We start from the raw sequence: 9,268 nt of genomic DNA on the forward strand, positions 1-9,268 counted from the left end.
ATCGAATTGCATCACTTCAGAAAACTGCTTTTTTTTATTGGCTAAGATGTTAAATGCTTTTTAGAACGTTAGTAATACGGATCTGCATGGTTGGTGTACAGTCAGTACTAATGTAGAAAAGCAAAGTCCAATACATTTTTAGATTTTGGGTCGCTATACTCACCTGTTCTAACATGTGAAACTTCTAGTCTTTTAAGTACCGTTTTTAAATGCATAAAGGTAGGTGTGAGTCTGCCTCGCGAAGTTAAAAGACGTAACCTCAAGTAACGAAAGTGCTAACAGTGGTTTTCCTTTGGTACTGAAGGCAACAGTTTGTTTTCACAGAATACTGAAGATGATAGAACATGAATCTGCAGATTTATTTCTTGGAAGCTGTAGCCTTTTTAGCTCTTGTCAGCTAACGGTTGACGACATAGCTAGCCTTTTTTATTTGCATGAGTGAGTTACCTATTTAGGGTTGTGCCAGGAATGAGAACAAGTAGGAGAAATTCCATCGTTTCTTGGCTGTTTCTTTCTTAGTGATTTACTAAGTCTGTCCCAGAGGAAAGCTGTCTTTCATGAACTGGCCTGGGAGTAGAGCACAGCTGTAATGTTTGAAGACCACTTTACTTGTACATGGGATTTGTATCCCATGGTATGTAACCGTTATTTTATTACACCCTGGAAACTGGCACATCTTGTTCCAACTCCTATAGTGTTTAGAGCCCGTGACTTCAAGTACTGCGTCTGCATGTGCTGATTTAAAATAAGTACTTTTTATAGGTCTTTAATACCTGCCCATGCGTAGCCTAAATCATGTCTTATGTTTGGAAATCTCTTTTTCTTTATTATTTTTCTTTCAGGTTTTGAACTATATTCCATGGTGCCTTCTATTTGCCCTTTGGAAACTCTACACAACTCCTTGTCTCTGAAGCAGGTGGATGAATTTCTTGCCTCTGTTGCTGCTTCATCAAGGGAAAATCTACAAGAGACATGTACTGATTTTAGTTTGTAATTATTTTAAATTGTTAAATATTGTCTAGTTCATCTTTCAGGCATTTTGGAGAAAACAAGTAAACAAAGAATACAGGTTTTAAAAAATGAAATATACACATAAACACTAATTTTAATTTTTGCAGTATTGACACGGGCATAATTCAGTGAAGTAATGTCTCTGTTGACTGGGGTAATAAGTTAAGGATTTAATGAAATCATAATTGGTTTACTTCCTCACTTCTCTGTGCTGTTAGCTAAATAAGGAGGAATGTTCTTCCCTGAGCATGCAGTATTTCCAGCTTTATACACTGCTGTTGTACTGGCAGTAACCTCAGCAGAGCTATGTTGCCTTTTGCAAACCTTTTGCATCTTAAAACTATGTTATTTCCTCTTTCTTTCAGTATTACTTGGGGTTTCAGCTGTGGGGTGCCTTGCGGTTACTTAGTTTTTTCAGTAGTTTGTGGTGTTTAAATGATCTAGAATTGAAATGCAAACTGAATTCTACCTGTGCATGTCTCTGGGCAGAGGACTGCCCATTGTGATTCTACTGCTGTGTCTTTGGAAACGGTGTCAGTTAGGTCAGATTTACTCCATAATGGGGTGCTTATCATTCCCATGTCAGGTGGCTGAAAATTCTTCTTGAGGAAATATCTATGGACTGGTTCTTTGATCAGAAAATTTGTACTTGCTATTACTGATACAAAGGCTACCTAGGAATTTTTAGGAATTTTTTCTTTTTTTCTGTCATAGTATTTTTTCCTTCTGTTATTTTAAGTTTTATACAGTTTAGACTCTAATCAGCAGCTAATCTGATAGGGTAGGCCTCCTGTATCTGAGAAGGGAGATAAGCAGTTTGAGAAAACTGATGTTACTGAAAAAACAACTTGAAGAGACTTACAGCTATTTTAAGGTTCTCAGCTATTCAAAATGCTTTGTTACGCGGGTTATGGAGTTTGTGTCTCTTGAAAACCAGTTCAGCATTTAGAGTACACAGGACCACCGCTTCTGTGGTGGTCTGGTTGTCACCTGTCTATGAAGAAGTGGTTGTAAATCGGACCTGATAGAATTGAGGCCATAGTTGCTTTGCTCTCCTGCTTTTCTCTAGCATTTGGAAGTTGTCTAGAGAACAGTGCACGCTGTGCACATCTCATAGGTGTTTGGGCATAAGTGCCTATTCCAGTGCAGTCTTCATAACCCATGGAAAGTAGCATTAAAGCTTTTGCCAGTCTTCTGACGTGGCAGCTGTGACTGAAATTTGGCTAGCTGCCTTTGCAGAAGGAGGTTGTCGTGTCATTTTCTGAGATAAAAAGGACATGTTTAGGTTTGGCTTTCATGCTTAGAAGTTTTGGCACTAGGGTCAAAAATGGGTGGCTGAGCTGCGGGTTGTGCAGCCATGGCATCCGCATTGCTGGACAGATACACAGTTCTGTGGCAATGGGTTTTAACGTGTTGCTCAGGTCAGACTATTTTTGTTATTATTGATATGTATCTTTTCTGGGTTTTTTTTTTTTCTCCCATTTCAGCTTCGCCAACTTACATGATTCCACTGTCAGGAAGAAAAATTTCTTTAAATACATACACCCCTGCAAAAATTCAACCAACACCACTTGAAACTTTGCCTGAAAGGCTGGCAGTAGAGAAACCAACCTTACGTAAGTAACTTCTGAGAGAGGCAGAATGGCTAACTTGATTACGTTATTTCCAGCAGTAGGATTCTTTCTTACACATTACATAATTTCTCAGGGCATCTGTTTCTTAACATTCTCTCTCATGCCATAAGCGGCATCACTTTACGGGTCAGTGAGAACTCGGCAGCATCGCACAAGAAGCCCTAGCAGTAAAACTGCATTAATGGTTACTCGCTCTTACCCTCTGAAGTGGTTGAAAGAATTTCGATAGCCTGAAAATGGATGGGGTTTTGTTTTGAAGTATGACAGTATTTCCAGCTATCTCCAAGTAAAGCAAGCAAAGGAAATTTATTTATTTAAATTGCGGGATTTCTAAGATGTTTTCTGAACATTTACCATAGAGCTCTGTGACCGGGCCACTAACGGGGTGATGCATTCAGTCCTCGGTGTGTCCAGCCTGAGCTGTTGGCCGGCTGCACTGGATGTTTAGGGGGCCTCTAGAACAAAATCCCATTGCATTTTTGGTTTCATTAGTTACATTGTGGCTTGGGCTGTATTTCTGGGGTAGGTAACTTGCCTTTCTCTTGCTTCAGACAATCATTTTTTTAGCATCAGCGTAAAACCTGACGTTTTTTCCTTCACCTGCACAGCTGCCCCCGGACCTTCTGTTTGCGGACCTGATGTTCAGCCGTCTCTTGAAGAGGCCTCGCTAGATGTAGAACTCGGTGGCGAAACTCTTCCTGAGAAGAAATGAAGTTGGTCAGACAAAACTGGAAGCAGCTTCTTAAACGATCCTTCAGTGTGCGTTCAACTACATTACTGAGCTTTCCAAAGCCGCCCGTGTCTGCAGTTCATCGCGCACTCAAGAGTCATCACTTTAAACATGGTTAACCAGCGCGCACGCTACGTATTAGGTCAAATGTCTTTTCTCATTTTCTAAGGTGTTTCAGGAAGCGTATTTATTTATCAGTCTGATAAACTGCACACCTTTAACTGAAAAGCTGCACACGAACCTTTCCAGTGTCTTCAAATATCTACTGTACACTTGTACAAAAAGAAAATACCGATGCAGTGGTATGTGTTACGGTGGCTCTGTTGATGTCACTGTAATGAAGGCATTGTCTGTTGTCATTATAAACTTCTATTTTCAGGAGTTTATAATCTCCCTGTGAATTCCTTTGGTGGGCTGAAACCTAACACACATCTTTGCTAGAACCCTTTTTTTTTTTTTTTTTAAATTTAACTACATTTCCAAAGAGATCTCTTTTACCTGGTTTTGAGGACAAGCAGATGTTTTCTGCAGTTGGCTTATTTTATATCATATATGCTGCAATAATTAGGCATGATGGAGTGAGTTAATGTATTGTCACTGCTCACTCTCCTTACTTCCGTGTTTACATCAGACCTGTAACACTCAACTACGCCGTCTCTTCTGTTGTGTAGTATACATGCTTGTATACGGGTACCTGTATATCATCCGGCGAATAAAACTGTCTTTGATGCGTTTTTATCAACACCTTCTTTTGTTTACTAAAAAGACAGTTTTACTTGCTTTGCCATATGTTTCTATAAAAAGGTGATACAAAAAAAGCAGGTTTTGTAAAAAGAGAAATGGTTACAGCTGGTCTGCTAGTAAGTTTACCCTCAAAATTGTAAATATTCCATGTATGCTTTATCATCATCCCTTCAGAGTAGAGAGACTGTGGTTTACCAGAACTCAGTGCTTACTGTTGCAAAGTACTCAGGATTCATTATGGCCTGGGAATTTTCATACCTCTGTCCTTCCAGTCTAGGTGGTTGACAACAGCTCTCTTAGAAATCTGTAATGTTTGGGGATCCTTCAAGAGCTGTGAGAACCATTAGTTACTCAGTGGAACTTGGAGTTATTTGGTTATGTAACCATCCAGTCTCAGCAGTTCTTGTGATTCTGTCTGTGGCATGAAAAACTACTAAGTTTTATTATATCTATCCCAAATGTATGAAAATACTGTCCACTTTTGTGAGTTCAGGTGGCTGATTGAACAGTGGACTTGGCGAACTGATAATTCCTTTCGCATTTGCGTTGCAGAAGACGTAGCTTCCGAGTAATATTTTTAAGTAGGGCTCTTGCTCGTCTCCGGAGCCAGTGCAACTATGATTACATTGCACCTTGCCACAGGGTCTGTTTTCAGCCTTCACACACATAAAATGGCTTCAGCAGACTAAGTCTAACAGTGCTGGTTAAATACCAAAAAGATGAAGGGTTTCACAGCTATATACTTAAAACATTTCATTTTCTGTAGTGTGACTGTGTTATTGACGGTGTTGGTCTTGCACACAACTGAATGTACACTTGTTTACCATTTAAAAAAAACAAAACTGTTGAAATTTAAGTATGCGTATCATTCCAGTCAACCAAAGCTGTGGCATAACTTTTTTTATGTGCTCCTAAATAAAAACAAGGTCACTGGCAACTTTTCTCCATTTTGTTTTCTTTTAAGAATACATGTGAAGTGAGTGAGTATCTGACGTGGTAGTCTTGGTGGAAACGGATTTACAAATAAACCGTTAATGTACAAATAAGCCAAAATTACTCTTGGTGGTGAAGCACATGACTTCTAGGAAATGAGGGTTTATCTTTTTATACGGAAATCACCCCTCAAAAAGGTACACAGTCAGATACAGCAGTTCCTTCAACAATGAAGCATCATGATGAGACAGACCAAAACACAAAGAAGTTAGTAAAAACTCCTAAAATTATTTTTAAATCTTGTTTTCTTCAGTGCATGTTTCATTATTATAACGAAAACATAAATTTGAGTTACATGTATATATACTATCATGCAAAATTTGTTAAGAGAAAGATGTACTTTCATAGTTCACTTTTGTAGGAATCCATTAAAGAAGACTAGGGAGGTATGCCTGAAGAAAAAAAAGGATCATACACTGATCAACAGCACCAAAACCATCAGCGTTCAAAGGAAGATGTCAGAAGAGATGTAACAAAGACTTCTAACTGACACCCGTTCCGATGCAGTAAACTATTCCAGTGGCGGAATGCAGGGATCTAACAGTTCTCTGTCAGCTCAGACAGACAAGCATTATGTTCTGGTATTTTTCTTGTATTTTGCTTTCATCAGTTTACAGCAATTATATTGTTGATAGACCCATAAGTAACTTGCTAGAAGAAAAAATGCAACAACTTTTCAAGAAAGTCAGTTCTGGGAGAATGTGAAAGAAAAGAAGGATATTTTCTAGTAGTTGGTTGTGTTTCCTTTCAAACAATGGTTTCATTTTGCTGGGTTTTGTGGAGAGGACAAATTACATTGAGTGTTTTCTAATGGTAATTTCTTGTCTCTCTCACTTAACCCTTAAAAACAAGGTTCTTCTGCTCTGAAATACAAAAGCTGGTGTAATAACGAAGCAGTCCAGAGTGTGTTACTGTGAAAACAGATGCCGATAAAAACAAACAAACCAAGCATCCGTAAACCCCAGCATACTCCACACCACAAACTGTATTGCCTCCACCAGCTTTATAACTATTCATTCTTTAAATTGAACAGCCCTGTTCCATGAAGAACAGCTGAGACACAGTATTCCAGCTCTGAATTCCCCTCCATAACAGCTGGAGGTCTGGCTCGGGCTTCTCAGGAGGCGCAGTTCCATCTCCGATCCTCAGTGAATGAGCCGAAGTATGATACAAGAGCCCTGCAAATCATCTGTACTTGGAAGACAAATTCTGTTTGCAGTTCACACTGCAGAAAAATCTTGGAAAGGCCCAAGTGTGTGAGTGGCATCAAATGTGGTCCTTTGAGGAAGGGATGCGCTTCACATGCAGAACATCCAGATCATGAAAGAGGTAGGAGATTGTGTGGAAAAGACCCTAGAAGAAGCTGAAAGTCTTCACATTAATACAAAAACAGTTCTAACACATACTTGCTTAAAAAACCAAGAATAAATAGAATGGATGAAAGCCAGGAGATCACCACAGCACATAGGGTGTGAATGTAGTATACATCAGCCCAGACTGCTAAGACTTACAAATTTTCATGTTATTTGCTACAAAAGGAAGAATCAGCTTTCCGGAGTAACACCGAGCACAACCAGAACTAATGGTTTTGTCTTCCTCCAAGCTATACTGAGACCAATGTGTATTTTTCTGTCAGAAGCTTGCTGGAAAAGAGGAACTTTCGTATGGAAACTACAGTGTCTAGTGGTATATTCTCTTTCAAAAAGAGACTAATTTGGTGATAATTGCACTGATCTAAACAGGATTAATGTGGCTGATGGGTTCTAGTGAGATTCTTTGGTTTTCATCAAGTGACAGAAGTGCAGGAAAGGAAATTCTCATATTTTAAGTGGGTATCTCAGGATTAGCCTGGAAGGGAGGTATATTAGGCTATTTTTGCCTGGATGCATCTTTTATTCAATATGTTTTCGAGAAATCCACTTTCTGTGCAACATTGATCTATGTAATCTGATGTCCAAGTTAAACGGAAGCACCGCCAAAGCCATTTTCTGATGCACCACCCCCAGGGATCACCATTCTGTTCAGCAGAAGGGACCAGAGTCACCAAGAAGGGAAAACGGGGTAATTAGGTGATGCACGTTTAGTACTAGATCAAGAATTTTCCTAATGTAATTGCAGTGTCTTTGCTTCCAACAAAACCTATTTGGTCTGGATGTGTGTGTCTCTTGTGATCTCTTCTCCCTGGTATCCAGGAACAGGACACCCGGGAATGGGTCAAATCTGCACCAGCAGAGGTTTTTACCAGGCATTAGGAAACGTTTCTTTACTGAGGGGGTGGTCAAACGCTGGAACAGACTTCCTAGAGCAGGAGTCAATGCCCCAAGCTTGTTGGTGTTTAAGAGGCTTTTGGACAATGCCCTGAATAACATGTTTTACCTTTTGGTCAGCCCAGAATTGATCCATTTTGACCTCAACATACGCTACGCAGTCAATCCACAAACAGTAAGGTTAATAGGAACACAGGATATTTCAGTCTGGAAAGAGCCTCAGTAGGTCTCCATTCCAACCTCTTGCTCAAACCAGGGTCATCTGTGAGACTGGACTAGGTCATCTAGGACCTCATCCAGTTTGGTCCTGAGAACACTGAAGGATGGAAACTAACCGCCACTGTGAGCAACCTGGTCTGATCATGAACATGTCTTCATCACTCCGATTGCTTACGAAACAGGTTTATGTTTATAAACTTACTGAGGTTCACTTAATAGGCCTAGAGCAACGTTAGCAGGTGCTTTCTCTTGCCCTCTCCTACACATGTGCATACTAAACACAGCCTTTGTCTAAGGCGGGTCCAAAACTTCCCTTCCCTTTCCCAGCAACTTCTACATCTTACAGTGCAGGGCAGAGTGCATCTCTTCATGTTGGTTCATTCTATCTGTGGGTCTAAATCAGATTTGGTACTAACGGAACATCTGCAAAACACACAAAAGCTCTGAAACCGCCTCCTTTTTCACATTTGTTCCTGAGCTTACTCTCTCCATCTGGGCACAAATTCAGCCCAAGTAGCCGTAATTCCTATGGAAATCAGCTTAATTAGGCCAAAAGTGAATTTGGCCCGAAAAGAATCAAGGCATACTTTTTGCACTCACTAAAATTAATTTTTTTAACTTGCTATATATATTTTAAAAGGTGTAATTTTATTAAAATGTGTATTGAAACATTTTGGGTAGATTTTAAGTAAATTTTCACTACAGTTTCTTTTAACTTAGCCAAATAGCCTTTCAAAATATGTTAAAAAAAGACAAAGCTTTTGGGTTTGGATGACAAAAGTTGCTAAGTTGCATGGCAATAGATAAAATTACTTTTTTAACTTTTTCTTTTAATATAAAGATATTCTAATTTTAATTTTTTTTTTCAGTGTAAAAGTTATGCTACTACCTCTGCCATACCCTGCTCAGAATTGTTTTTCTCGTCCCTCCCCCACCCCCAAATAAACACTTTGTATTTTATCCTGAATGTGGTTATGGATTTCCAGCAAAATCCAGATTTTCAGAATAATGGCTACAATCCTTAATAAGGGAAAAGAAACTGAACATTTAATAAAAATTGTTGGTCTCATTAGGCTTTGTAATTAAATCCATGTGCACAAAACCAAAAAATTAAATACATTGAGTAAATATTCCCTCAACTGCTCAGCCTTCAGCCCTTGTGATTTAACAACTTCATTAATGCTCAAATCACCTTAGCAGTTTCCAATGTACAATCCTGGAACATACAAAAGCAAGGAAAAAAAGTCTTTTCATGTCAGGGTAAGGATGCACAGAATATGGTCTCTACTGGTCTGCATTTTTCCCTGTGTTGAAAAAGCACTAAAAATTAAATGGATCTTAAGTGGGAAAAACACAGCTCACACATTTCAAACTACTTTTGTTCTGCATGCAAAATCTTGGATGACTTTAAGTGCACTGCAAAAAAACAGTGAAATACAGTAGTCAGTCTGAGGAAAATCTTAATGACGCTGGAAATGGTCTTAATGACCATGGAAAATGCAGAAATTTGAAAATTATGGGTGTTTAGGAAGATCTAGGCTTATTTTGGTGCTGGTTTTAGTCAGGACAGTTAATTTTCTTCACAGTAGCTGGTATGAGGCTCTGGTTTTGGATTTATTATTAGCAATATTGTTAATATTATTACCATCACTATAATATTCATTTATATT

The 9,268-nt window shown here is 39.0% G+C and overlaps 1 protein-coding gene across 1 annotated transcript in view; it reads left to right on the forward strand.

Annotated features, from left to right (window-relative positions):
• The window catches only part of LOC104510792 (inositol hexakisphosphate and diphosphoinositol-pentakisphosphate kinase 2-like), a gene marked incomplete at both ends in the record, with an annotated part of 38,840 nt that extends 31,286 nt beyond the window's left edge, over positions 1 to 7,554 (forward strand). Inside the window, 7 exons of the mRNA XM_010153152.1 lie at positions 843 to 974; positions 2,499 to 2,627; positions 3,254 to 3,328; positions 4,047 to 4,179; positions 4,613 to 4,687; positions 6,270 to 6,368; positions 7,305 to 7,554. Coding sequence (XP_010151454.1) covers positions 843 to 974; positions 2,499 to 2,627; positions 3,254 to 3,328; positions 4,047 to 4,179; positions 4,613 to 4,687; positions 6,270 to 6,368; positions 7,305 to 7,554 — 893 coding nt within the window. The remainder of the gene's footprint in view (positions 1 to 842; positions 975 to 2,498; positions 2,628 to 3,253; positions 3,329 to 4,046; positions 4,180 to 4,612; positions 4,688 to 6,269; positions 6,369 to 7,304) is intronic.
• Positions 7,555 to 9,268: the final 1,714 nt, after the last annotated feature.

This window comes from Eurypyga helias, unplaced genomic scaffold, assembly GCF_000690775.1.
Source record: "Eurypyga helias isolate BGI_N326 unplaced genomic scaffold, ASM69077v1 scaffold16106, whole genome shotgun sequence".
Taxonomy (NCBI): Eukaryota; Metazoa; Chordata; class Aves; order Eurypygiformes; family Eurypygidae; genus Eurypyga; species Eurypyga helias.